General features: G+C 40.2%; 2 protein-coding genes across 3 annotated transcripts in view; one reads left to right on the top strand and one right to left on the bottom strand.

Moving 5' to 3' along the window:
• The window catches only part of pcm1 (pericentriolar material 1), a 37,566-nt gene extending 13,770 nt beyond the window's left edge, over positions 1 to 23,796 (top strand). For both annotated transcript variants that reach the window (XM_061984084.1, XM_061984085.1), the window contains exons 12-40: positions 87 to 253; positions 363 to 577; positions 3,424 to 3,572; positions 3,649 to 3,778; positions 3,846 to 4,013; positions 4,107 to 4,285; positions 5,647 to 5,838; positions 5,910 to 6,177; positions 6,258 to 6,403; positions 6,479 to 6,570; positions 7,545 to 7,725; positions 7,799 to 8,085; positions 8,160 to 8,318; positions 8,454 to 8,510; positions 8,677 to 8,849; positions 9,887 to 10,015; positions 10,582 to 10,687; positions 11,404 to 11,538; positions 11,629 to 11,726; positions 13,309 to 13,437; positions 16,052 to 16,261; positions 19,900 to 19,950; positions 20,008 to 20,146; positions 21,123 to 21,274; positions 22,502 to 22,547; positions 22,622 to 22,821; positions 23,095 to 23,184; positions 23,265 to 23,373; positions 23,457 to 23,796. In XM_061984084.1, coding sequence (XP_061840068.1) covers positions 87 to 253; positions 363 to 577; positions 3,424 to 3,572; positions 3,649 to 3,778; positions 3,846 to 4,013; positions 4,107 to 4,285; positions 5,647 to 5,838; positions 5,910 to 6,177; positions 6,258 to 6,403; positions 6,479 to 6,570; positions 7,545 to 7,725; positions 7,799 to 8,085; positions 8,160 to 8,318; positions 8,454 to 8,510; positions 8,677 to 8,849; positions 9,887 to 10,015; positions 10,582 to 10,687; positions 11,404 to 11,538; positions 11,629 to 11,726; positions 13,309 to 13,437; positions 16,052 to 16,261; positions 19,900 to 19,950; positions 20,008 to 20,146; positions 21,123 to 21,274; positions 22,502 to 22,547; positions 22,622 to 22,821; positions 23,095 to 23,184; positions 23,265 to 23,373; positions 23,457 to 23,482 — 4,183 coding nt within the window. In that variant the 3' untranslated portion in view covers positions 23,483 to 23,796. The remainder of the gene's footprint in view (positions 1 to 86; positions 254 to 362; positions 578 to 3,423; positions 3,573 to 3,648; positions 3,779 to 3,845; positions 4,014 to 4,106; positions 4,286 to 5,646; positions 5,839 to 5,909; positions 6,178 to 6,257; positions 6,404 to 6,478; positions 6,571 to 7,544; positions 7,726 to 7,798; positions 8,086 to 8,159; positions 8,319 to 8,453; positions 8,511 to 8,676; positions 8,850 to 9,886; positions 10,016 to 10,581; positions 10,688 to 11,403; positions 11,539 to 11,628; positions 11,727 to 13,308; positions 13,438 to 16,051; positions 16,262 to 19,899; positions 19,951 to 20,007; positions 20,147 to 21,122; positions 21,275 to 22,501; positions 22,548 to 22,621; positions 22,822 to 23,094; positions 23,185 to 23,264; positions 23,374 to 23,456) is intronic.
• Positions 23,797 to 26,689: 2,893 nt separating this feature from the next.
• The window catches only part of asah1b (N-acylsphingosine amidohydrolase (acid ceramidase) 1b), an 11,844-nt gene continuing 10,807 nt past the window's right edge, over positions 26,690 to 27,726 (bottom strand). The window contains exons 12-14 of the mRNA XM_061984087.1: positions 27,427 to 27,550; positions 27,295 to 27,351; positions 26,690 to 27,030 (exon numbers count right to left, since the gene is read on the bottom strand). Of these exons, the coding sequence (XP_061840071.1) occupies positions 26,941 to 27,030; positions 27,295 to 27,351; positions 27,427 to 27,550 (271 nt within the window). The 3' untranslated portion in view covers positions 26,690 to 26,940. The remainder of the gene's footprint in view (positions 27,031 to 27,294; positions 27,352 to 27,426; positions 27,551 to 27,726) is intronic.

The raw sequence follows: 27,726 nt of genomic DNA on the forward strand, positions 1-27,726 counted from the left end.
CATTATCAGTAGCGCATTGCGGTCAGGTTACACACAGTGTGGTGTGTAATTTCAGATGTAACCGTGCCGTCTGTTCACATGCTTAGAAACCCACAGTGCAGCGGAAACTGGAGCGACTTGAACGGCCATGGCAACCACCGCGCCGTCTCAAGTAACGCCATCAACAACCGCAACAGCCGACTCAACACAGAGTGTGAGATCAACAACCGGTCAGCGGCCAACCTCCGCAGCTTCAATATCCCCTCAGCCATTGGTATGTCACATGACACATAAGACAAACAAACACACAAATATTTGATAAGGACATTTCTAAACTATTTTGTAAATTAATTTGATCGGTTTGGCTTTTCACCCTCATGTAGAGTGCCAGTACAACACAGACACCGCATACAACTGGATGAAGGATGAAGATGGCCTCAATAACGACGAGGGCGCACATGCTGAGGGTCCAGATGAAGAGGCATCGGGGTCGCAATCGAGCAGCAGCCTCGTTTTTGGTGCCTCCCTCACTCATGAGGTCCACCAGTACAAAGTCAAGCAGCAGCGTAAGCTTCAGGAGCTTGTTGCCATGGTTCAGGTGGGAATAATATGCATATTTAAATGTATATGTAAAGTGTAGGAGATTGGAACAGCATTCATTTCTTTAACATGCATAATTTATTTGATTAATTTGTCGTGCAGCGTCATCATTTCGATGTCAAAAAAATCACAGACCTGTTAATCAGACAGCTGATAAGGTTTGATGTGTTGAGACTAGGGTTGCAACTAACAACTAATTTGATAATCGATTAATCTGTCGATTATTACTTTGATTAATCGATTAATAATCGGACAAAAGAGACAAACCACATTTCTATCCTTTCCAGTACTTTATTGGAAAAAAAAACCCAGCATACTGGCACCAAACTTATTTTGATTATTGTTTCTCAGCTGTTTGTAAATGTTGCAGTTTATAAAGGTTTATTAAAAAATAAATAAATAAAAATTAAAAAAGGAGCCTCTGCGCATGCGCATAGCATAGATCCAACGAATCGATGACTAAGTTAATCGGCAACTATTTTTATAATCGATTTTGATCTATTTAATCGATTAATTGTTGCAGACCTAGTTGAGATGCTTGATTTTTTTTTTTTTCTATCCTTTGCAAACTTATTTCAGTTAATTTGGTGCACATGGCACACTGAATGTCTTGCTTTTAAAACAGTCAATAAGTCCCACACGATCTATACCAAGTTTGTTTAAATAAGCTCAGGAGAAATTTACGACTGGCCGTTTACAGCACGGAATTGGGGGTAAGAAAAGAAGCGCTTGATTTCCTCAAAGCACAGTACTTGGAGCGTATTTTTCTCATCGCAGCTATTTTTTAATGTCAGTGGATTTATTAATAATAACACCTGGTCGATATTCATTGCACAAATCTAATTCTTAGATTTTGTTTTCATATAATATTTTACTCTTATCCAACAGAACTGCTGCGGTTATTTCATCCATTGTATTGACTACATTAACAATGGCTGCATTTTCTTACTTGCTGTGGTGCAATCCAGGTTAACACTGCCATTTATTTTGATGCTTACGTTGCATTGAGCAGGAAGTCACTGTGCCCGCTTGAAGCTAGTTAACAGCTAAAGAAGCAATTTACAAAGCTATTAGGAGCTAGCATCTACACAATAGCTAAGCACACAATTGCAAACAAGCTGGACATAGTACCGTAAGTGTCCTTAATTGAACAATACTGCAGTCTAAAACACATTTGTCATTATAAATAAAAATCAAATAACTATACAGTCCTCCCAGGCAATATTGTGTTTCAATCATTGCGGTTGCATCACATTGCGGATGAACATTTTTTGAAGCATATTCTACAGTTTTTTTGGACCTAAATTATATACATATTTTCATGCATAATCATGACGAAATAAATCAATATCAATACTACATTAGTGTTGGCCACTGGAGTAGACCAAATCAATCAGAGCGTGCTGTTCAGTATTGTGGCCACTGATTGGCTCAGCCTCAGTAAGCACTGCTATTTTGGATTAAAAGTTAAGTTAAGGTGATTAAACGGTGTTATTTCATGTCTAGAGAGCTCTCATAATGTTGAAAAAACATACGAAGATTGTAAACAGGTTTCTTAGCTCTAGTTATGAAAATATTTAATTTATAAGGGACGGCGTGGCGCAGTGGAAGAATGGCCGTGCGCGACCCGAGGGTCCCTGGTTCAATCCCCACCTAGTACCAATCTCGTCATGTCCGTTGTGTCCTGAGCAAGACACTTCACCCTTGCTCCTGATGGGTGCTGGTAGCGCCTTGCATGGCAGCTCCCTCCATCAGTGTGTGAATGTGTGTGTGAATGGGTAAATGTGGAAGTAGTGTCAAAGCGCTTTGAGTACCTTGAAGGTAGAAAAGCGCTATACAAGTACAACCCATTTATCATTTATAATTTATAAATTAATTACTGATTACTACTTCACGGATATTCAATTACTGTATCACGGTCATGAAATCAATTAACCACAATAAACGAGGCACGACTGTAGTTGCATATATTACAAACGTTTCCGCATCATCCAGTTTACTGTCAAGAGCTTAGCTTCATTTATTGTTGTGGCTTGTAGGTGTCACCAAATAACAATTACCACTCCATTTCAACTTAATTAAAGACAGTGTATGTCCATTCCAGAGAGTTAATAATAAATAGGTTTGTGTCTTTCCCAAAATTATACATGATTTGTGCTGATGTCATATTGGATTAATATCATTGTTTCGAAATTTAAAAAGTTATATCGGGATACCCCCACAACTGACCCATTTAAATTTTATATCGACCAAAGTGGTCAGCCATGCTTACTTAAGCGACACTTTTTTGTAATAAGACCGGGTTGTCAAATTTTATATCGACCAAAGTGGTCAGCCATGCTTACTTAAGCGACATTTTTTTGTAATAAGACCGGGTTGTCAACATGACAACTAACTTAAACCTGGTTTTAAGAACCCTTTAAACAATCTAATTTCATTGACAACCTGGTCTGGTGAAGATAAGGTCCTTTTTTTTTTTTTTAATAAAATAAAATAAGAAAGAAAGTAAAACAATATAAAAACAATTATATAAAAAATAGTAATGAATGAAAATGTTACTGGACCAGCAGCACACACAATCATGTGTGCTTCACGGACTGTATCCCTTGCAGACTGTATTGTTATATATTGTAGGAACCAGAATATTAATAACAGAAAGAAACAACCCCTTTTGTGTGAATGAGTGTAAATGGGGGCGGGAAGTTTTTTGGGTTGGTGTACTAATTGTAAGTGTATCTTGTGTTTTTTATGTTGATATAATAATTACAAAAAATTAAATGAAATTAAAAAAAACAATCAAAACTTAAATGTGTTATTAAGTATTGCCCTTTGCCCTGTGTGCAGAGTGATGACACAGACACAACAACAGCTAATGAAGAGGAAGCTTTACACCAGCAGCAGAATAACACAAGAGTTTGCGTTCGAGGCTCGCAGGCAGCTGAATCGACACAGCATCCCAGGGAATCGGACGCCGTTCTCTACAGCAAGGCCAGGTACATAAGCCAAAGTCCACCAGATGATGTGTAGAGATGCATATTTTTACTGTATCATCCTGATGTGACCGAACAGGGAGAAGATATACAAAGAGAAGCTTCGTATGCAGAAGCAGGCGCTCAAACAGGTCCACGAAGAGAGTCGGATGCTTTGCGAAATTCAAGCCAAGATCCAGGACCTCCAGCTGACTTGCCCTGACTTGCAGGTATCCTCGCAACCTGTCCGCAACTACATTGCAGTCCACTATACTTTCTAAATATTATCTGCTTTAGTCCTCATTGTCCAGCCAAGTGAGTGACCAATGTTTGCCATGGAAGATCCCGGCTGCGGCTTCGACCCCGGTCGTCGTGCAGCCTACCTCCTCTGCGCCCAAACCCAGTCCGCCGGGGCTCAAGCCCACCGCTCCAGAAGCTGCGGCTACTTCAGTCACCGACAACGAGGTGACACACACAAACACACATGAAAAGAAAAAAATAGTGTCTTTAAAATAAAAAAATAAAAAAATCAACCTGATCTGCGTTTGCGTTTGCCAGCAGCTGTGGTCGGAGATGCGTCGTCACCAGATCTTGCGGGAAGAACTGCGGCAGCGCCGTAAGCACCTGGAGTCCTTAATGGCTGAACATCAGAGACGCAGCGGCATCGCTTACTCCCCCTGTAGGACTAACGAACAAGCGGGTTCCTCCTCCGAGATTGTCGGTAGTCGGGATGAAAGGTTTGATGCAGTTTTGTAAAACGCAATGTTTATTATAATTCGCAATGTTTCCTTGCTATTTTGAGGGCCTTAAAGGGGAACTCATTCACAATCCCTATGTAAGACAAGAACACGTCTTTTTTTTAAATGCATTTTAATTTGTACTATACGGCGGCAGGTACAAGGTGGCGAACAATGAAGCTAATGGGAGTCATCTATTGCGCCCACAAACATCCAATTGTCCTTTTCTGGGTGGCGGGGGCAGCTGGAGCCTATCACAGCTGCATTCGGGCGAGAGGCGGGGTACACCTTGGACAAGTCGCCACCTCATCGCAGAGCCAACACAGATAGACAAACATTCATAAATTCCTCTCAAAATCCGAAAACCGCCAACAATACTCTAAACCGGCATATAAACCAAGTTTTAGCGATATTGTTTTTAGTGTACCGGTAACCCTAAGGAACTACTTTCAGCGGCGCATTGATCACAGAGCTAACTAGCTTATGCAGCTATTGACATACTGAGCCGGAGAGCTGCTGCATTTCCTCTGGGTTTTCCTCGCTTTATCTGAATTACCTCTCACTTGTACAGTAAAAGGTTGTTGCCACAAACTGAGAAGTTGGTCAACTTTGCGAGAAAGATGCTTGTTTGCGGCCACTTTTTTTTTTTTTTTTTTTTACCTGCGTGAGGATTACCGGTATGATTAATTCATTATCTACTCTGTAAATAAACCGTGCCCACTCTGCTTTGCTTGGTCTGCTTGCTGTGACATAATATCTGATTATCATAATACCACGTATCCCTCTCAAACGTGCAGATAATTAGGACTTACAATATTTTGAAAACTCAGACAGGGTAAACTTTATTGTCCCGTTAAGGAAATTTGTTTTGGGCATTGTTACATTATTGCTGCATAAGACATACATGGTAATCACATTAAAACAATTATTTACTGCAGATCCTACAGTTTCGATGTTAAAGGTTTAAAAAAAAATGTAAACATTGGACGTGCTGGACTGAATTTTTAAACACGCATTTTACTCACAATTTTTTATTCGATGAAATTGTCAGCATAATTTCATCATTTGCATAATTCCGTTCACAAAATTTAAACCTACAAATATTCAGTTACATAAATTGTGTCAAAAAAGCATTAGTATTAATGAATCAAATTAACATCCTTTACTTATTTGCGTACTCACCGTGGCATTTATTCGCTGTGAATCCTGCCATCAACTGGTGTAAACCCTGACTTGCGTGGGGACGCGAGAACCCATACAACACTGCTTGCAGTTTTTAATGTTTTTGAGTTATTGTACGTTAGGAGTCGTGAACAATCTAGCTGCTAAAATGCTCTCTCCTAACTACTTTTTGGTGTTAGGACAATGGCCACATGGGGTTCCACTCCCTGCAACATGGAAGTGGATGAGGACGATGACTATCACTCTGAGCAAACAGGAGAGAAAGACGGCAGCTCTGAGAGCGGCTCGGACAGCAGCTGTGATGACATTGTGCATATGTTCTCCCCTGGCAGTATTCAGACAACATACACCAAGAGAAAAAATCAAGAATGGTCAGTTATTTGGAGTGGCCGTTATTTGTTTTTGTCTCATCATAATTTGCTCTTAATGTCTGTGTCATCAGTAACTCGAAGCCCCCGGCAGCCACTGGCCAGCATCCATCCCCTCATGTTAAGACCAAGACTAAACCACAGCAGCCACCTAGGAGTTCCAGCCAGTCTGCAAGCCAGCCTGCAAGCCAGCCTGCAGGTTCAAGGCGTCAAGAGAACCTGTGCTGGGCCTCCGATCTCTCTGTCGCTGAGGGCTCCACACACTGGCAGGAGCAGATCAACCAGCTCCAGAGACAACTAGACCACAGCACCATGTGTCAAACACTCATGCAGGACCAGCAGGTTGTTTTGCAGATTGATTGTAGGTACGGACCAAAGATGAATGAAGACTAAATATGGGTCCTCTGACCATCTATTTCTAGATGATGTCTTGCATGATGCAAAGCCTGATTAGGGGTCCGCAGAGCATGCCATCCAACAGCCTGTCGTCACCGCAGGCCCACCTGGTCATGCACCAGCTTAACCAGTGTTACACCCAATTAGCTTGGCAGCAAAACAATGTACAAAGGTAAAACATTTTTTAGAAACATTTGTAAATTCAAACCTGTATCTCTTTGTTTAATCTCTCATGCCTTTGATCTAGACTGAAACAGGTGCTGAATGAGCTCATGCAGCAGCAGCAGCAGCAGCAGCAGCAGGTGGAGCCTCAACAAACTTCGTCCTCTTCAGCCCCAGGTTAGAAGACAAAGGGTTTTTTTCCACTTTATTATGCTTTTACCGCCACAACACTAGCCGCAATGGTAGGAGGTAGAACAGTAGAATGTCCCATAAAATGGGAGATACAAATAATACCAAGTTCAAACTGGCACCTATATCTCCTTTTAATTGTCCGTGACACATTCTAAAAATACAATAAAAAAGAAAACTTAAAAACACCCAGCAAAAAATGAATACAAGACTACAAAAGCATAATGTAACAAGCAAAAGTTTGAAATGTTGATGCTGACAATAACACTAACAATAATAATGTCACCCTTTAACACAAAGCGGAGGTTTGTGCTGTTTTTTTAAAAGTATAAAAAATGTCTTGAGTACATTGGATCGGTCTTATTACTTCTGCCAGCAGGTTACGTAATCCATGTTAAGGATTTTTGTCAACTGTCAGTTAGCAAAATAACTCAAAAAGTTATCGCTGTATTTTTCTCATCTTCTTCAATAATGTTGAAAATGGGGTAAGAAACAAGTGATTACATTTTGGAGATTGTTTTGATAATTTCTACTATGTTACCTTACTTTTCTGTTACGAGTTTCAGCTTCTGTGTGTATGCTAGCGCCTCCACCGACAGACGGTTTATGACTGACAGGACTCTTCCCTCCAATTCTTTCATTGCGCTATGGATTCCTCAAAAGGTTATGGGTGGATTTTCATCTGCATTTCAGGGAATGTCAGAAATGAAATAAGGCACACAGTGTTTGTTTTGGGGGCTGATCCGTATCACCGTCTGGATTCAGGTTTATTTACTATTAGGGAGGCAGGGCCTGGTGTAGGTCTGTGCTTATGGAGTGTTTTTCTAGGTGAAAATAAAACTAAATACAACTGATTCAGGGGTATAGAGACCTTTCTTCACAAGAATAAATCTACTAGAACTTTACTGAATTCCCCAAATTTACCCAACCACCAAAATATCCTTATCTCTATCACACTGCAGGATTTCACCCCTTTCCGCTTTTCCCCACTGCGATGGGTGAGTTCCCTCAGGGCGCAGCTTGTCACGCTAACCCGGACCAGCACAAGCAGAATTTAGGCCCCAACACCTCCATGAAAACAGAGTACATGAGTTTCCCTCCACCGCTGCAGCGCTCGCCTCTAAACATGGCAGCAGACAGACGGTATGCCTCGTTAATGCTTGACAGCATTGTAGGTCATTACGTGCTTTTTAAGGAAATAATCGATTATCTTCAGAGCACCAGCATGGCCCAATCACACAGGCCTGCAACATCCTACTCAAACACCGCCCTCGTCCTCCGCCATGCCGCCACACCGCTGCAGCCAGTCTCCTGTGGAGTGCGGCCGGGCCTCAGGGGGAAGCATCAGCAGCTTGCCCGATCAAGTGGACCCCACCACCATCACGAAGACCTTCAAAGCCGGTCGCAAGGCCTCCGCCCAAGCCAACCTGGCCTCGCGAAGCAAGACGCCCCTTTCTAAGAGTCGCCGCAGGAGGGGCAAAGGACTCAGCAAAAACAATGAAGGTATAGTGGCAGTCAGATTTGGTAGTTTGCTTACAAAAGTTATGAAAATTGTAGCACATTTTTGCATGTTTTAGCAGGTCGGGAGAGCGACAGCCTGAGCAGCACGGCTGACTTTCACCAAGAGAGGGCAGTCTTGTCTCGCCACAAAGATCAGCATCTTTTGGATAAACTCACTCAGGAGAAACTCAACACCAAAACTAAGCTTGGGAACAGACCAAATGACCATTCCTCTGGTATGACTAAAAGCTATCAGAGTTGTTTGTCACCCATTTCACTTTTAAACTAATTTTGTGTGTCATCACAGTTCTAACAGTTTTGCCCATTTGTCATTCAAATTTGAGTTAATTGTTCATTTATCCTACTGACAGCTTATGCATGGAGAACACCCTTCCTCTCTAACAGAATTGCATGCACAGAAGCAGCAGGTAAACTCACCATGCACATCCTGCATCATGTTTTTTTGGTCCGCACCTCCCAACAACATCCCACGCATGCCCACATTCTACATTTGACCTGCGTTGTTGTCATTGCACTGGCTTTTGTTATGGACACGGTGTAAGGAAATCTGTTCTAACATCTCCGAACTTACAGACACCAGCAGCGACTTCTGCCTCTTTGAAGCTCTGAGGGAGACCATCTACTCCGAGGTGGCGACTCTGATATCCCAGAACGAGTCCCGGCCTCACTTTCTAATCGAGCTCTTCCACGAGCTGCAGCTGCTTAATACAGACTATCTAAGGCAGAGGGCGCTCTATTCTCTGCAGGTTAGTATAGACTCTAAATGTTGTGGTTAGAGCTGATGTGCTTTAGTTAGATGGAAAAGGGAACACAGCATTAATTGGAAGCAAGTGATAATTGGGGACAGGTAATCCCGAATAATATATGTAACATTTTGTTTCTTTAATAATCATTTGGAGTACAGTAGTACCTCAATTTAGAAGCTTAATTGGTTATGTTAAGACTTGTATCTCAAATTGTCATCTCCTATTGAAATTAATTTATTTTGTGCTTGCCCCTCCCAAACAGTAACATGTAACAGGCCTTTTAAAAAGAAAAACACATTTTTAAATATAGCTATTGAATGAAAACAAGGAGAGGCTTCAATTTAATACAGGAATATTCTCCTGCTTTCAAATTACTCTGTTTTTTATTTTTTAACCAGATTAATCTTTTTTTTACATTTGGATTCATCATGATTAATCTACAGGTTATTACTTGCTTGCATAGTTAAAATTAACTTAAAAGGGCCCCAATATTTGGACAAAAATGCAATTTTATTGTTCCTGGATGACAATCCAGGAACATTTTAACACTTTTGGTTGAATGCGCTACATTTATTTGCTCAAAAATTGGTAATAGTTTTATCTTAACGCCCATCTGGGTGTATTTTGGTGTGAAATTTGATTTGATTTGATTTGCCAGCAAGCACACTAGGTAAACCATCCACAGCTAGGGTAAAGGACCATGTGTAAATAAATTGCGTGATTAATCTGCTTTGATAAATGATAATTGCGCTAATTTTTTTTGATGAATCACATGAGTTAACTAGTTTTTTTTGACGGCCCTAGAATATTTATATGTATTCACTGTTGCAAGCTGCCCATGAGGGCAGTCATAATTGCAATGTGGCCCTCAATGAAAACAAGTTTGGCACCTCTGCTCTAAAGGGAGTATATGTTATAGGCTTTTGAGGATGTTTCAGGATTTGGATGATGATTATGATGCATGTCAGGCTTCATAGAAGCAGCATCCCAGGAAGAAAGTAATTGAAGACTGTCCTTGTCCTTTTATGACCCTGCAGGACTTGGTGACTAGGCATCTGGCTGAGAAGAGTGCCTCCCAGGAAATGCCGCCCCTCGGAGCAGCGTCCTGGACCGGAGGCTCTCATTCTGAGCTCACGCCCAGTGAAAGCCCCACAACCAGCGATGTCGTAAGAGACCAACCACGTTAGCGATTCCCAGCATGCGCTTACTTATTTGTTCCGACCCGATCTTGACTTTTCTTCATGTTAACCTCCCCCATTTCCATCTTCCTCTCCAGTGGTTTTCCCATCTTCTACATCACAATACATCTTTCATTAGTTTCTCCCTCTACTCGGTCTGCTTTCATCCTTTCCTGTCTTGTCTGGTTGTGTCTTCATCTTTAATTTTTCCCTTCCTGCATCTTCATTGATTTCATCTTGACAGCCAGACGGTCTGTAAGCAATGACCCTCAGCTGTCTGTGTGCGTTTGTCACCGAGCACACTTGTATTCTTGGTTGTGTGTTCAGCTAATTGGAAGTCAGACTATTTGTGTCTGAATAATTCCCTTGTTTAAGAGTGATGGATGAAATGTCTTTGAGCTTTTGTTTGAAGTGTGGTCTTGCTTTCTTTCCAGTCCTCTGGTGGAGCATTCATTTCGGCCTAATTAAACCAGGCTTTGCTTTCAGGAATATTGAATATTTGCTGTCTCTCCTCTTCACACACACACACCCTAAAAGAAGTCTTGTGTTTTTAGGAAGTGATGGAGGAGAAATTGAAGAAGAGAGATGGCGCAGAGTCTGTGGGTAATGACAGCACTGTGTCTTCTACCAACCTGGATCCATTTGCCAAGGACGACCCGGGTATGTTTAAACTGCTGGAAAGTAGAAATTATGGGCGTTGATGGTTTTAGGTTTTTACAGGTGTGGCTCAGATGGTTAAGCAAAACACTTCACCCAACTTGCTCCCAGTGCCACACATGCTGGTGTGTGAATGTGAGTGAACGTGTTTGATGGTGGTCGTCGGCTGGGCTAGCTTACCACCGTAGTTACCAGTGTGATTACTGTATGAGTGATTAATGTCTTTCACTGTGAAATCGCTTTGGATATTTGAATGATTAGAAAGCCCCATATAAATTCAATCCCTCATTATATTTTGCACACATGTCAAAGAACAGCCCTTGGTTGTAACATATTTTATTTTCTGGCCATTCTTCTAATGTTCTGTGTCAAAGCATATGTACCATCAATGGCTGGTTCTGCTTATTTCAACTACTGGTGTCAGCCAATCTTAGGGATGTTGACTTACTGGTTCCTCCGTGCTAGCATGAGCTGCGTACATTCTTATAAAGTGCTACGATCGTTTTTGCAATGACACATTGCCTTTTTATCTATCATAGCATTCCATTTAAAAAAAGAAAGAAAAATGTCCCTACTTGTAGCCGGAAGTCAGATTTTAGACACCTACTCTTACAACAATTGCGACCCTCACCAATATAACTCCGAATACATGTAGATAGGTGAATATAAATCTAGAGGGGCATTTTTTCATCATATCTGTCACCTTTGACTCTTAATAGGCAACACCGTCATCCATTTGGATTATGCCTTGGCCAAGATACACAAATACGAGCGCATGAAGCTGAAAGGGGACACAAGCACAGCTGGTGAATCCGACCTCTCAAATGTGGAGGCTGCTGTTGCTGCGGCAGACGGTATGTACTACCCGCCATGACATTGTCGCTGCTATCCACTTTTACCACATAATATGAATTTTCTTCCCCCACCATCGTGTGTGTAAACAGGAGGAGCCTCTGGTGACGTGCACTGCCCTCAGATTGACACCCAACAACTCAACCAGCAAATTAGGGCAATCATGTCAGAGGTCATTCCTTTCTTAAAGGTAAATTGAGTAGAATATGCCAACTTGTACCCATGGTTGATCTTTATTCACGTTTTGTTGTTACTCATGTGAAGAAAATGTGTGGTAGAGTTGGTATTGCAGTTCTTTGTCACAAAAGGCTGTCTTTAGTGTAAAATGCGGCTTTAGTCTCTTATATTTTTGCAAGATCTATTGCTACTCTCCTTCAGTCTCTCCAAAGATTCTCTGGGCTGCCTAGTCAAAGAAAAAGTTCGAACATGCCTACACACACTATGGTGTTGTTTCTGTACTCAGATGTAATACAATTTTCCACCACTTGTAGCAGTCATGACAATCCCAAACAGAAGAAGTCTGGCGCTAAAGTTAAAAGAGAAGTTTCTTAAGTGCAAAAATTATGACTAAAGTGGTCAAATGTAATTTAATTTGCACTTTGATTTTATTGACAGTTAAGGGGCAGTCATAAATGCCTATGTTAATTGACGTAGCCACGCTAGGCCTGGGCAGATATTCGATAATTCAATTAATTGACGATGAATTAAAACTAAGTCAGTCAGTACATTTTTTAAAAGCGTTCATGCTTTGTGTTGCATTTAGCATTTGTGCGTGATTTTGCCATAACGAGAAGAAAAGAAGAGGGTGAATTATCTTGTCCTCATGAAGTGTCTTTGACTCTTTGTGCTGTGAATCGGGGCCGCTAGCCACACAGTGCAACTAGTTAGTTAGCATGTAGCAGCTCACATGGACAAAATGATCACAAAACCAAATGCCACTGCACCAGTGTGGGAATATTTCTGTTTAAACCTTTGGAACAAGAGCGTATCAACACCGAGGAGAGGAGCCAGTTTGCCAAATGTGCACAACTTCAACAAACCTGCACGCTGCACCCGACAGTCCACACTTACTGAGGAGTTTGGTGAACAAGCCAGGTCAGTGTAAACAAAACAGCAAAAATGGTGTGCGACGTGCGTTCACAGAAACTGTGGTTAAATACATCACCATTTAATACTGTTAAAAAAATTGCATTTCTGAAAACGCTGCAAATGTTTGACAAGACATCTGGCAATAATATCGTTTATCGGCAATAATTTGTAGGTCAATATATTGTCAAGCAAATATTGTTATCGGCCCAGGCCTAAACCACACCTAATATTAATAATATGTGTATTAGCTCTGTGTGTTGTGAGCTAATGATAGATATTTGGCTAGCTAACTTTCGCTATCATTGAGACTGTTGAATCTGTCATAACAACAAGACTGCAAATTGTTAGTTGCTTTTCTGGGCCTGCTTTTGTGTATGTGCACATGCTCCCTGCTTGTACATGTATTTTTTTGGTTTGAAAAATGTTTTAACCTAGAGCAATTTCTCAGCAGACCCTTTTTTTAAATCGGAAAAAATATATATATAAAAAATAAAATAAAACATGCCCCAAAGAAGTCATACGGTGCAAATGACTTGTTATGGTACTTAATGAAAGCTCACAAAACAATCTGGAACTACTGAGAAAACCATTAAAGGTTCTGGCAACTGAAAGGTGTGATTTGAGACCATATTCAATATGTGTGATTTGAGACCACATTCAATATGTGTGATTTCCTGTTATAGGAGAACATGGACGAAGTGTGCTCCCAGCACCTGCTGACGTCTTTATGCCGCAAGGTCTTGGCGCTCACCCAGCAGAATGATGAGAGCAAGGAGTTTGTGCGCTTCTTCCACAGACAGCTTGGCGGCATCCTGCAGGTACAACCCCATGTCCACAAGAATACAACTATTTTGGAAACACACATTTTTCTATGCATTTGGTCTCTTTCCCACACACAAATGGGGGGTTTGGTCCTCAAAAACTAAGCCTTACTAAAACTGCTTGTTGAGAGCCTCAGGAACTCAGGCTTTACTGTGGACAGGTCAAACTGAGTTTTTTTTAGGCTTGTCAAGTGTCCCAAATTTGATCTTAATATCGGTCTGATATCAGGTAAAATAAACTTAATATGGAATTACATTGGCTTTCATTTAAAATCTATTGATATAAGCAGTCCTTAAGAGTGTTGACTTGTGCATAGCTGGGCAGCCAGTTAAAACACACAGGGTTGGTCTCTTCTTGTACTTATAGTAAAGTAATTTACTTTTATTTAAATGTAACCATGGTAGGCTGTAGGCTACTAGGAGCTAGACGCTACACAACAGCTAAGCACACAAATAGCACACAAGGTAGACATACGTAGTAAGTCTCTTGAACAATAGAGTCTCATTATTATGAAAATCATTAATTACACCTACATTTGTATGCTTCTCTGGGTTTTTGGTCTACCATCTTTCTCCTCGCACTCGATAGTGTAGGAAGTTCTGCGAGCTCGCTTTTTTGGAGGTACTTCACCCTTCCCCGCTCTACCTGCAGGATAATTCAAACGCCTCTTGATTGACGTGAATGCGCAAAACCAAAGGGGGAGGATGGGTATTCAAATTGAGCCTAACTTAATGAATTACTGTGACCACTATGTGTTGTAAAAAAAACCCAGTTCCCTATCCGCTTCAACTAAAGACGGCATAAGACCGTTCCAGATGGTTGATAATAAATAGATTAGTGTTTTTCTTACCTACCATTGTTCTCTGTTCGACTGAAGTTCATTAATCAAGCCATTTCCTTTAACATTTCACACTACAAAATAAAAAAGTGAATGTTTTGTGCTGATATTGTATTGGATAAATATCTGCCACTACTCAAAACTCCAATATTGTAATCATAAATTTAAAAAAGCTGTTTCGAGACACCTTGAGTCATTGGAATTGTGTGACCTCAGCTCATGTTTTTAAAGCGTAGTTAAACAGAAAATTAAAGTAGCCATATGTAAGAATCTGTCCAGAAATTATACTGCAATTACGGTCAAAATTCTGTAGTACCCTACCCCTCTCCCTGACTGAGGTTGCCAGATACGCCGCCGAATCCAGCACGATTGACTGGGCTACTCCAAGGACCTTCAAATTTCCACTGACTCTTACTAGGGGTTGAGGTGATGGGACCATAATAGCTGAATAGACAAGCGTTTTGTCAATAACAAATCTCTAACCAACACATTTTACACAGAAATTAGGCTATTTTCAGGAAGAAATAACTCATGCCTGCGTACAATATCACAACAAATGGCAATCATATGGTTATTGTCAGTACTATCAGAAAACAAAGACTAAAACGAACTACCGTACAACCAACGCTAGCAAAGGTTATACGAGTGAAATAAGTAGAGCATGCTTAGCAGCCTAATGTACGACCAAAACTAAAGGAGACATTTTACCAAGATAGAGATAATTTGCACTGTCAGTTCAATTCCCCGCCGACATACAGGCTAATGGGCATATATTTTCCCCGTTAGCCTATATGTCAAAGTGTTATTGACCGAGCCAGCACGCTAAGCATTCGTTGCACGAACATACTAGCTTTGTTAGACAAGATCATAGACTGTATTAGACAATATAGTTTAATACGAAATGTCCATCTCCATTTATTACAAGTAATAAGAAAACATAAATGCCTTACTTACTTATCAAGGAGGAAATTAGCAAGTTTGAAGGCGGAGAACATTTTTTTCATCGGATGCCAAAGGCATCCCAGATATAAATCCTCGTTTTGTTCCTGGCTTTGTCATGAATAAGTTGAGAATCGTAACGAGGCCTTTTAGATTTACTAAGGTCTGCCATGTTTAGTAACCTCACCAGTGGCAGTAGTTAGAGGACGATGGCGGTGCGTAATTGGCAACCTAGATGTGACACACTCACAGACTTTTTAATTGGTCAAACGGTAGAGGGCGGACATCGAAATTAAAACAATAACAACAAGATTTCGGGGCTGTAAATCTAATTTTAACATGAGCATATCCCGGCTGAACTACTGTTATCAGTTGTAGAGGTATTCAAAAAGAACATGATTTATTAATGCCTTTTGACATATCAGGGCCATTTAATGATGACTTGACATGCATTTCTTACATAGGGCTCTGAGTCCTTTAAGTTATTTACTTGCGCCTTATAACACTAAGCAATTAAAAAAAAGAAAATAAAACATTCTTGTTTCATGGCCTTTGTAAAAGTGTGTTATTGATTGTAAAGATATTCTACACATCATTGTCTTGATAATATACCACAATGTTGAGGAACAGAGGCGTTTTAATGCCACCAAGTCAGTTTTGGCTGCTTTTTCGGGCTTCTGATTGGACAACATGCACATGTGACGCCTGTGATTATTTTTTTTTTTTGTGAAAAAGAGATTGCTTGAACACCAAATGTGTGTTTTTGAAAATATTTGTGTTCGGTTGACGGTTGGACATAGCCTAAGCTGACCTCTCGCCTCGTCAACCTGCAGGATTCTCTCAGTGTGTTCGCGGGCCACACCCTAAAGGACTGCGGCGAGGACCTTCTGGTGGAGATCTCGGACATCCTCTTCAATGAGCTAGCCTTTTTCAGGCTCATGCAGGACTTGGACCATGGCATTGGGGTCCCTTCTGGAGCCCGGCAGAAGAAGAGGAAGAAGGCTCAGGCACCTCCAGAGGCCAGTCACACTTTTAAGGTGGGTTTATTTTTATTTACAGTATGTATCACTCAAATGTTAACACTCTTTGTCATTCAACAATATTAGAAAAGTGTATCAACTTTTTGTTCAAATATGCATTGGATTTAAAGCCTTTTTTAAACCTTTTTGTCATAGGGGCCCAACTTTGGCGCAATATAGAGGCCAGGGACTCACTCAAATATTAACACAGAATTAGTAATCTTACTCTTAAATTTAATCATATTCAATAATTATATCTAACCGATTTACAGTTACCAGGATACACCATGTCAAATGATATAATGAAAATAATCACAGGCGTCAAAAAGGCCAAAACTAAATCAGAACCCCGGTTTAATGAGAGAACCCGTGCGATCAGACGTGAGTGCCGCAAAGCTGAACACAGGTAGAAGAAGGACAAGCTTCAGGTGTCACTCCAGATTTTAAAGGACTGTTGGCATCTATATCAGAGCACAGTAAAAGAGGCAAAAAGAGAACATTTGGCAAACATTATTGCCTCAAATAGTCTTGACCCTCGTGTTTTATTCAAAACCATTGACTCTGTTCTTAATGCCCCTCAGCCTACATGTTGGAACCCTCCTCTGAATTGTGCAATGCCTTTTTAGAGTATTTTAGTGATAAGATTGCCACAACAAGGGCTCTCATTTCTGTTCCGATCTCTGACCCTTCTGTCCCGTTTAACTACTCTGCTGTTTTTAATCAGTTTGAGCAAGTGACTCTGCGGCAGTTACAAGAAGAATATGAAGCCCTCAGGTTCCCCCCATGATGCTGTCCCTCCTAAATTTTTTAAAGAAGTGTTTTCTTGCATAGGGCAGCCTGTTCTTAACATTTTAAATAGCAGTCTGTTTTCTGGTGTGGTTCCTACCAGTTTTAAACACGCCATGGTTCAACCGGTTTTAAAGAAACCTGGTCTGGACAGTTCAGTTTTAGCCCATTTTAGACCCATTTCTAAGCTGCCTTTCCTCTCAAAGATCTTGGAGAATATTGTTTTTACCCAGTTAAACACTCTTTTTGAGGACTGAGATATTTTAGAAGTCTTCCAGTCTGGGTTTAAACCCCTCCATAGTACAGAGTCAGCATTATTAAGGGTTTTTAATGACATCCTTCAAGCAACAGATTTAGGTGATCATGTGATTTTAGTTTTACTCGACCTAACAGCAGCATATGATACGGCGGACCATAATATTTTAATTAGCCGCCTACAGCATCAAGTGGGCATCTGTGGTACTGCTTTGAGTTGGCTGAAGTCATATTTGACTAACAGGACCTTCTCTGTAAATGTTGCTGGTTCTGAATCATCTGTTGCTCCCTTGACATGTGGGGTCCCACAGGGCTCAGTTTTTAGGACCACTGCTCTTTTCTATTTATTTACTTCCCCTGGGCTCAATCCTAAAGCATGATGATTTGTTTTCATTGTTATGCCAATGACACACAAATTTATTTTCTGTTAAAGAGAAATCATGCCTCTTCAATGCAGCCACTACTTGCTTGTCTTGATGATATCAAGGCCTGGATGGCCCTAAACTTCTTAAACTTAAATGAAAAGAAGACAGAAGTAATAGTGTTCGGACCTAGTGGTACCTGTGAGCTCCCCCCTGTTGACTTCCACCCCTTGGCTTTGCACGTTAAGCCCATGGTCATCAACCTGGGCTTTCGTATTGACAGTGATTTTAAATTGGACCGTCAGATTGGCACAATGGTGAAAGCCAGCTTTTTTATTTACGTCAGCTGGCCAAGGTTAAAAACCTTCTTTCTAGGCAACAGTTTGAGACAGTAATCCAATCTCGGCTCGGATTACTGTAACTCTTTGTATTTTGGAATTAGTCAGTCCTCCCTCTCACGTCTGCAGTTGGTGCAAAATGCAGCTGCCCGACTTTTAACTAACACAAGAAAAAGAGAGCACATTACTCCTGTTTTAGCCTTCCTCCACTGGCTGCCTGTGTCTTTTAGAGTCCATTTTAAAATGATCTTACCCGTTTTTAAATCCTTACGTGGTCTTGCCCTACCTTACCTCTCTGAGTTGCTCCACCTCTATGCCCCCACCCGGTCCCTCAGGTCAGCTGATCAGCTGCTCCTGGAGGTACCCAAATCAAAGCGCAAGCTCAGAGGGACAGAGCCTTCTCTGTTGCGGGTCCCAAACTCTGGAACGATCTCCCTCTCCATGTGAGACAGGCCCCTTCTTTGGCTATTTTTAAGACCCTTCTTAAAACCCATTTTTATTCACTGGCTTTTAACCCAGCATGAGACTTTAAACTGTTTTTAACTGTTTTTAACTTTTTTAACTGCTTTTTATCCAACAAATTGATTTTGGTTCATTTGTATTTGCTTTTTCAATGTGTATTTTACTTCTGTTTTAAATGGGTTTTTTTTAGTCTGTCCTTTGCCTCTATTTCTTTGTGGTGTACAGCCCTTTGTTCTTCAACTGTGGTTGTTTTTAAAGGGCTTTATAAATAAAGTTGGTATGGTATGGTGTGGTATATGAACGCATGTGTTAATTTCAACGATTATTATCAAGGCTTAGGTCAGGCTGGAGAAAAAAAAGAACACTACCGGTAATCAAATATACTGCAGAAGAAGAATACTAAAACTGATACATTTGTTTTTCATACAATTATGCAGTGCTAAGATAAATAGATTCTAACTAAAATATGTGTTTCCTAAATTAACTTCCAATTAAATTTTAATTTAAATAAAAATGCAGCTTCACCAACTTAGTCATAATTTTTGCGCTTAAGAAACTTCCGACTTTATCTCCAGTCTTGTTTGTTTGATGTTATCCTTACTGCCACAAGTGGTGGAAAAGAGTAGTGCAACCAAGTACCACTGCGGCCCATACGGACCACAGCTGAGAAACAGATATTTATTGGTGGCCCAACAATGGGCCCCTGGTGGCCTTATGGTTAAACACTTGATCTAAAGCAGTGGTTCTCAAACTTTTTCTGTCAGGCCCCCTTCAGATGAAAAAATTTTTTTGGGCCCCCCCTCACACCAACAAAAGTCACAATAGTCACAGAATTAGTCAAGTTTAGATTTATTGACATAACATAAATGTCTTTTTCAAAAAGATAAACCATCTTAAAGTATTGAACTCACAAACTGTGCAAAAAATTTAATAAAATGCTGCCATTTAGTAAAAAGATGAACAGTTACCTTGCTAAAAAAAAAAGTTTTATCACAGAGTTAGTGGCTGCAATGAGCCTGTTTTGCACTGCACATTTTTTCAAAGCGGGGTTGCAGGCTTGATACTGCCACTCTTAAATCATGCTCAACGTTGAGTTGAGATTAGAAATTAGGGTAGCTGGCTACTTTCTGATATTCAGCGTGGTTTGTGTCTTCTGCTTTCTGACTTGCGGTGGGTGAGCGGGACAACGCGATTTGTTTATTACGTCGACAGAGAGATGGTGTTCCGCCGTAAGAGACAGTATTTATTCCTCTTTTTATAGTATGTTTATTTGATGCTTGTCTGGGTTTTTAAATGTAATACATGTATTTGTCTAAAAAAATAATAAAAAAAACAACCCAAAAAACAACTTCTCGTCACTCGCGCCCCCCCAGTCATGGTTCCGCGTCCCCCACTTTGAGAACCACTGATCTAAAGTGATGTTAATGTTTTATTTTTTTTACCTCTACTTTAGGAGAGCATGATGGTCCAGGTCAAAACATCAGCTTCTCCAGATGAAGACAAGGTCTGTGCATATGCATCCCTCTTTTAGAGCGTCACATGAAGCTTTCTCTCTGTCTAGCAGGATAAAGACGACAGGGAGCAGTACGCTAATTCTTCTCAGCAGGGGATGGGCTTGGCTAGTCTCACGAGAAGTCAGGACGGCGGCGATGAAGAAGATGAGGAGGAGGCTGAAGCTTATGGGATGCCGCTCTCTATCAGTAAGGAAAAAATGGCAACAAGCTAGACCAGGCCTGGGCAATTATTTTGACTCGGGGGCCAAATTTTGAGAAAAAAGTGTGTCTGGGGGCCGGCATATCTATTTTTAGGAACACTACTACAATACCTCACAATAATGTCTGTTTGAATGCTAAAAACGTTATAACAGACCGCCTTAAAAAACGTAATGGAATTTTAAATTTTTCTATGAACGATAAAACACTGAAAATTTACAACTTATAAAAGTCACACCCCCGTTCGATCGACATATTTTATAATCAAGTGAAACGCAACAGAAATGCAACAAACAGTGAAATATGAACGCGAAGGGTACAAAATAAACCCACCTACAATCTGATACATCTGATATTTGCTGAATTTCCCCCAGGGATCAATAAAGTACTTTCTATTCTAGTCTATACATCACTAAGCTTTAGAACTTTGCTGTGAAAATCTCCTTCCACGTCTGTGGAAATGCTTCCTGCCCACACTGCTTAGTGCCTCGTCTGAGCTGCTGTGATTACCATAGTAACTAGTTAGATGACCATAGTAACTAATTAGATGACCATAGTAACTAATTAGATTACCATAGTAACTAGTATATCATCCATAATCGCAGATTCCAAGCATTGAAATACTTTGTATAGTTGAAGACTTATGATCATTAGAAAACATCATTGCACATCATAATGGCAGCTACACTTTCCATCTTAAAGGTCTAAAAAAATTATTTGGGAATGTCCGGCGGGCCAGATTGAGAAGCTCAACGGGCCGCATGTGGCCCCCGGGCCTTAATTTGCCCAGGTCTGAGCTAGACAGTGTGTAATGACAGAAAGTGATGTTTTTTTCCTTGCCTCCATTGTACCAAAATGTTTGCTTAGTTGCTTTACTTTGGTGTCACTGATAACAAATGAAATAAATGAGTATTTAACTTTAGTTAAATATTAAGTCCATAATTCATTTCTAATTTTCCTGGAGGTCTTTCCAAAGCCGAGACACAGGCCCTGACAAACTACGGCAGCGGCGAGGATGAGAACGAGGAGGAGGAGCTGGAGGAGTTTGAGGCGGGGCCTGTGGACGTCCAAACGTCACTGCAGGCCACGGCGGAAAGCCATGTGGAGGATCACGAGGTCCGTTTGAACGCTCTTTTTCAAAACTTCCAACATTTCTGTTCCATGTACTGTACTGTGTACATATATGAGTTTAATGCTTCCTTGTTTCTTTCTTTCTTTCTTTAGTTTATTTCGAACATGAACACACTTACATCATAATACATCACACAATTTCATATCATTTCATTTTACATCATGCCCGAAAAGGAGTAGGAAGAAGCAAAGCTTATTTAATCCTACCCCTTTCCCACTTCAAGCGTTTACAAATATATAGAATCATTTACTGACCTTTTTATATAATAAAATAACATCTATGAATTAGTATACAACAGTTTTGTAATATGTAATTAATTAATTAATTAATTAATTCAGTCATTATTAACATACTGAGATGAAGAATATCTTATTTTCAATAAGGTTGGAAGTATTTCTCATACCGGTAATTCTTCTTTTTTGTACTCTGTAAGCACTATTATTTTGAACAACCTCTTAAACTGGATCATATCAGTACAATTTTTAACTTCTTTACTTAATCCATTCCATAATTTAATTCCACATACTGATATGCTAAAAGTTCTAAGTGTTGTACGTGCATATAAATGCTTTAAATTATTTTTTCCTCTAAGGTTATATTTCTCCTCTTTAGTTGAGAAGAATTGTTGTACATTCTTTGGTAGCAGGTTATAGTTTGCTTTGTACATCATTTTAGCTGTTTGCAATTTTACCAAATCACCGAACTTTAATATTTTTGACTTAATAAATAAAGGGTTTGTATGTTCTCTATATCCAACATTATGTATTATTCTAACTGATCTTTTTTGTAACACGGTTAGCGAATGTAGCGCACATTTGTAGTTATTTCCCCATATTTCTGCACAATAACTCAGATATGGTAACACTAGCGAGCAGTAGAGAATATGTAGTGATTTTTGGCCCAGGACATATTTTGCTTTATTCATTATTTAAATGTTTTTTGCCACCTTATGTTGTATGTTTTGTGTATGAGATTTTCAGTTCATTTGATCATCTATTAATACTCCCAAAAATCTAGTTTCTTTTACCCTTTCTATGTCTACTCCGTCTATTTGTATTTGTGTATGATGCTCTTTTCTACTATTACCAAATAGCATTATTTTAGTTTTACTGAGATTCAAAGATAGTCTGTTTTTGTCAAACCATCTTTTTAATTTGTTCATTTCTTCTGTTATTATTTGTATTATCTCCTGTGTGCTCTCTCCTGTTTAGGAGGAAAGCAAAGAGATGACAACTTACCTAAATTCAGCAAACAACAGTGAGTGCTCCTTGCTGCTGACTCAGCGAAACTACTTTTTAGTCCACACTTTTAATCATGCCCCTCTCAAACAGTTGAGTCTGAAGTTGTCCAGCTGACTGAAGATGAGCCAATTGGGGTGGACAGTCACAGCCCTGAGGAGAAGGAAGAGGAGGACACGGTCGCTGGTGCGCCAGAAGAAAGTAGCAGAAGCTTAGAAGTTCAAAGCTTCCCCAAAGAGTCCATCACCACCAGCAGCCCTGACACAGACTCACCAGTCATGATCAACGTGGACGTAAGTCCTAAGGATCGCAAATGTTTTGTATTACTTTTGATGTAACAACCAGAAGTCTGCATGTATTCTTCCTTTTTCAGTCCTGATTCAGTCGTTGGCTGTCTTCAGTCATGATTCAGTCACTGGGCGGTCTTCCTGTCAATCACTTTAGCAACACCATTGACCGATGTAGCGAAAGCAAACTAGTAGTTCCATTAAGAGGATGGTCATGATGTGTAATTAAGCAGAGTTGTGTTTGAAATCCCAGGAAATCTGAAATATGTTTCTGTGCAGGAGGTGGGCTCAGGCAGTCAGAGGACGTCGGACGAAGACGACTTTGTCCAAGTGGACGACCTGCCCATGCAGCTCAGCGTCATGTGTGAGGTAACGTTATGTCCAATCCCAACAGCTGCTATCGCGCCTTTTTAAAGGCCAATTGGGCCTGATTGAGTGACTGGCTTCAGGAGGAGCTGCAGAAGAGGATCGTGGCGGAGCAGCAGATTAACGACTTGCGGGTGGAAATCCTCGGAAGCAACGGGCTTGTGGGAAATGACGAGGCTCTGAAGGAACCAGGTTTGTTTGTTTTGATGGTGCCACTGCTGAACACCACCTGTGTAACTCTAACAATAACACTTATATTTTCTTGCATTTTGCAGGAACTGCTGGCGCCCAGAAAGAATAGAAAAACATTAATCAGCTGTTCCAAGGTTTGCACTTTTAATCTGTTCTCTTGTTTATGACCTTTATTTTACAAGCAAATACTGTAGACATAAAAACTTAATGCACACATTACTAACAATAATTGTAGTCCACAAAGTGTGTGTTGTCATTTGGGATGAGGTCATCTTCATACGCCTGCTGATTTAGAAAATGTTGGTTTGTTGACATGTTATTTCTCTTTTTATACATCTTTTATCCCGCAAGGGTTTAGTTTCACCTCTTTTCCATGTTGTTACCATGTTATGAAGTTTTAAATAAAATGTTGGCAATGTTAAATACTCTTTTATTGCTAGAATGTAACTGACCTAATGTGATAATGCTAATTTGTTTTACAAGAGCAGCTCATTTGTCCGCCATCTTGAAATTACGTAACATTAGCCACACCCAAAGTTTCAGGTACATTGCTGGGCCAAAATATGAGGTACACCTGAGGCTAAAATAGGTACACCCAAAACATTAGGTACACTTTCAGCCCAAAATATTAGGTATACCCCAAACTATTAGCTATACGTTTATCTGAAATATGTACTCTTGAGGCCAGATTATTAGGTACACCTGAGGCTGAAAAGTTTGTCTACACTGGAGGCATAAATACTAGGTACACCCAAAACATTAGGTACACTTGCAGCCCAAAATAATAGGTAGACTCCAAACTATTAGCTTTATTTGCAGTTGAAATGTTCTTTTGAGGCCAGATTATTGGGTGCACTTGAGGATGAAAAGTTTCTCTGCACTGGAGGCCCACATACAGTATTAGGTAGACTTGCAGCCACAAATATTAAGTCCACTCAATTATGTAGACCCAAACTGTTACCTTTTACTTACAGTTGAAATATGTACTTGTCAGGTTCAAACACTGATGACATCTATTAAACAAGACAAGAAGCAAGGAATTAAACAGACAGAATTAAATTTGGCTCAATTGAGGAGAGACGTCTGGACGTTACTCTTGTACAGTCTCATCATGCTCTGGCGAAAGATTGTATGCCTCCTCTTTTATTTGGACTTTCCCTGATTACATAGCAACAGCTGTTTCTAAGGGACAGGGGTCGTAAACAGCCATCGCCTTTGATTAAAACAGTTCAAAGAAAAGGTCGTAAAAACGGTTCAAAGTAGAGGTCCCCGGAGGGGAGTCAGGTCCTGCTTCCTCTTCGCTTTGTAGATCTCGGGTCAAGACAATATTTTTCTATTGATTACAATACATCAAAGAAACAGCACACCTTCATGTTGCTTCCCATCCTATACAGTGGAGTTTTACAAGCCTTCTTGGTAGGTTCAAAGACAGCTTTTGTCTACTCGCCGGGAACTCAAGGCAACACAAAAGTTTTGTGATAACTTAAGATACAATTATTCTGACAGTACTCTTGAAGCCAGAATATTAGGTACACTTGCAGCCAAAAATATTAGGTAGACCCCAAACTATTAGCTAATCTTGCATCTGAAATAGGTACTCTTGAGGCCAGATTATTAGGTACACCTGAGACTGAAAGGTTGGTCTGCACTGCAGGCCCAAATATTAGGTACACCCAAGACCCAAAATAAGTGCTCTCAAAATAATAGGTAGAATCCAAACTATTAGCTGTGCTTGCAGTTGAAATATGTACTCTTGAGGCCAGATTATTAGGTACACCTCAGGCTGAAAAGTTTGTCTGCACTGGAAGCCTAAATATTAGGTACACCCAAATCATTAGGTACACTTGCAGCCCAAAATATTAGGTAGACCCCAAACTATTAACTGCACTTGCATCTGAAATATGTACTCTTGAGGCCAGATCTTTAGGTACACCCGAGGTTGAGATGTTGGTCTGCACTGGAGGCCCATATATTATGTACACTTGCAGCCAAAAATAAGTGCACTCAAAGTAACTATTAGCTTTACTTGCAGTTGTAATATGTTCTCTTGAGGCCAGATAATCGGGTACACCTGAGGATGATAAGTCTGTCTGCACTGCAGGGCCCATACATTAGGTACACTTGCAGCCAAAAATATTAAGTGCACTCAATTATGTAGACCCAAACTATTACCTTTACTTACAGTTGAAATATGTACTCTGTTGGCCAGAATATTAGGTACACTTGCAGCCAAAAATATTAAGTGCACTCTATGTAATTTGCAGCTGAAATATGTACACTTGACAGAATATTAGGTACACCTAATCATAAGACACCCAAAGCCAAAATATTAGGCACCTTAGCCCAATGTTTTTCAACCTTTTTTGAGCCAAGGCACATTTTTAGCGTTGAAAAAATGCGGAGGCACACTACCAGCAGAAATCATTAAAAAACAAAACTCAGTTGACAGTAAAAAGTCGTCGCAATTGTTGGATATGACTTTAAAGATAACCAAGCATGCATCACTATAGCTCTTGTCTCAAAGTAGGTGTACTGTAACAACCTGTCACATCACACCCTGACTTATTTTGAGGTTTTTGCTGTTTTCTGTGTGTAGTGTTTTAGTTGTCTTGCGCTCCGATTTTGGTGGTATTTTCCTGTAGCAGTTTCATGTCTTCCTTTTAAGCGATATTTCCCGCATCTACTTTGTTTTAGCAATCAAGAATATTTCAGTTGTTTGTATCCGTCTTTGTGGGGACATTGTTGATTAGATGTACCGGTACATTGCCTTTGCTCCACGGTAAGTCTTTGCTGTCGTCCGGCATTCTGTTTATGTTTACTTTGTAGCCAGTTCAGTTTTAGTTTGGTTCTGCATAGCCTTCCCTAAGCTTCAATGCCTTTTCTTAGGGGCACTCACCTTTTGTTTATTTTTGGTTTAAGTATTAGATACCTTTTTACCTTCACACTGCCTCCCGCTGTTTCCGACATCTACAAAGCAATTAGCTACTGGCCGCCACCTACTGATATGGAAGAGTATTACACAGTTACTCTGCCGAGCTCTAGACAGCACCGACACTCAACAACACATAATTTGTAGACTAGAATTAGTGGTTTGCAAAAAATATTTTTAACCCAAATAGGTGAAATTAGATAATCTCCCACGGCACACTAGTGTGCCGCGGCACACAGTGGTTGAAAAACACTGCCTTAGCCTGTAAAAGGTGGCATACCTGTGTCCAAAATATTGAATGCACTCAAAATTCGAAAGGTGTACACCCAAAACAAGCTTGCAGCTTAAATAAGGGGGTATATTTTTGTGACAAAAAAAATAGAAAAGTGTAGCAATTAGTTTTATTAATTAATCATTAGGAAGGTTATTTCATGGTTGGCAGCCCGCACCTGGAACCATCGTGACATGTGCTCACATGCACTTCCCTTTCTCAACTTACACAATATTTACTTTCATTTGACATTTAGTACACAACACAGTTGAAGATGAGGGGGGGAAAAGTAAACTGAAGAGAGATTAAAACATTTCTAAGGGATGTGAAGGACGCTGATTAGTGGGCTCTGGGGCAGGGGGCGGGGTCACCAGGGCATGCAGGGGCTGGGACAATCTCGGATGTACGACTCCAGCGTGCCCTCCGAGACTTTCATGAGCGTCGTGTACGTGGTCAACTGGACACAAAGATAGTAGTACTTTGATGAGGTATTTTTGAGGAAAAGTACTTTTATGAGTAAATGTGTACTTTTTAAAAAGGGAAAAATTACTTTTATGAGGAAAAAAAGCAGTACTTTCATGAGGAAAAAAAAGCAATAATTTTATGGAAAATAACTTTTTTTTCAGAAAAGTTATTTTATGAAAGAAATATGTATTTTTATTGAAAGATAGCAGTAAATTAATAGGAAAAAAATCTAACCAAGAAGAAGAAGAAAACTTACCTTGTTGAGCACTGGTTTAGTGGACAGCACGTCGTAAAGCGTCGTCATGGAGATGTTCTGTCAAACAATAACATTCTTAAATCTCCTGACCTATACAAATACATATAAATACATAAATAAAAAAACATTTACGGTCTGTGTGGTGGCGTTCATGCACTTCATGGCCGGAGTCCTGCGGTTATCCAGGAACAACGGATCTTTCCAGTGGTCGTAGTTTGTCTCCAACACGTACCAGCGGCCCAACTTCAAGTCGATCCTTAAAAAAAACAAAAACTATTTCAAAAGAACAACACGTGATGTCTGACATTTTACAATCCGAGTCAGAAGATTGTCATGTGGCAATAAAGAGCAATAAAGTTTCACATCATCTTTTCCTTTTAGCACTAAACTGTGTTTGCATGAAACTCAAATGATCAACAGTGAAGCATTTTT

This window comes from Nerophis lumbriciformis, linkage group LG25 (genome assembly GCF_033978685.3).
Source record: "Nerophis lumbriciformis linkage group LG25, RoL_Nlum_v2.1, whole genome shotgun sequence".
Lineage (NCBI taxonomy): Eukaryota > Metazoa > Chordata > Actinopteri > Syngnathiformes > Syngnathidae > Nerophis > Nerophis lumbriciformis.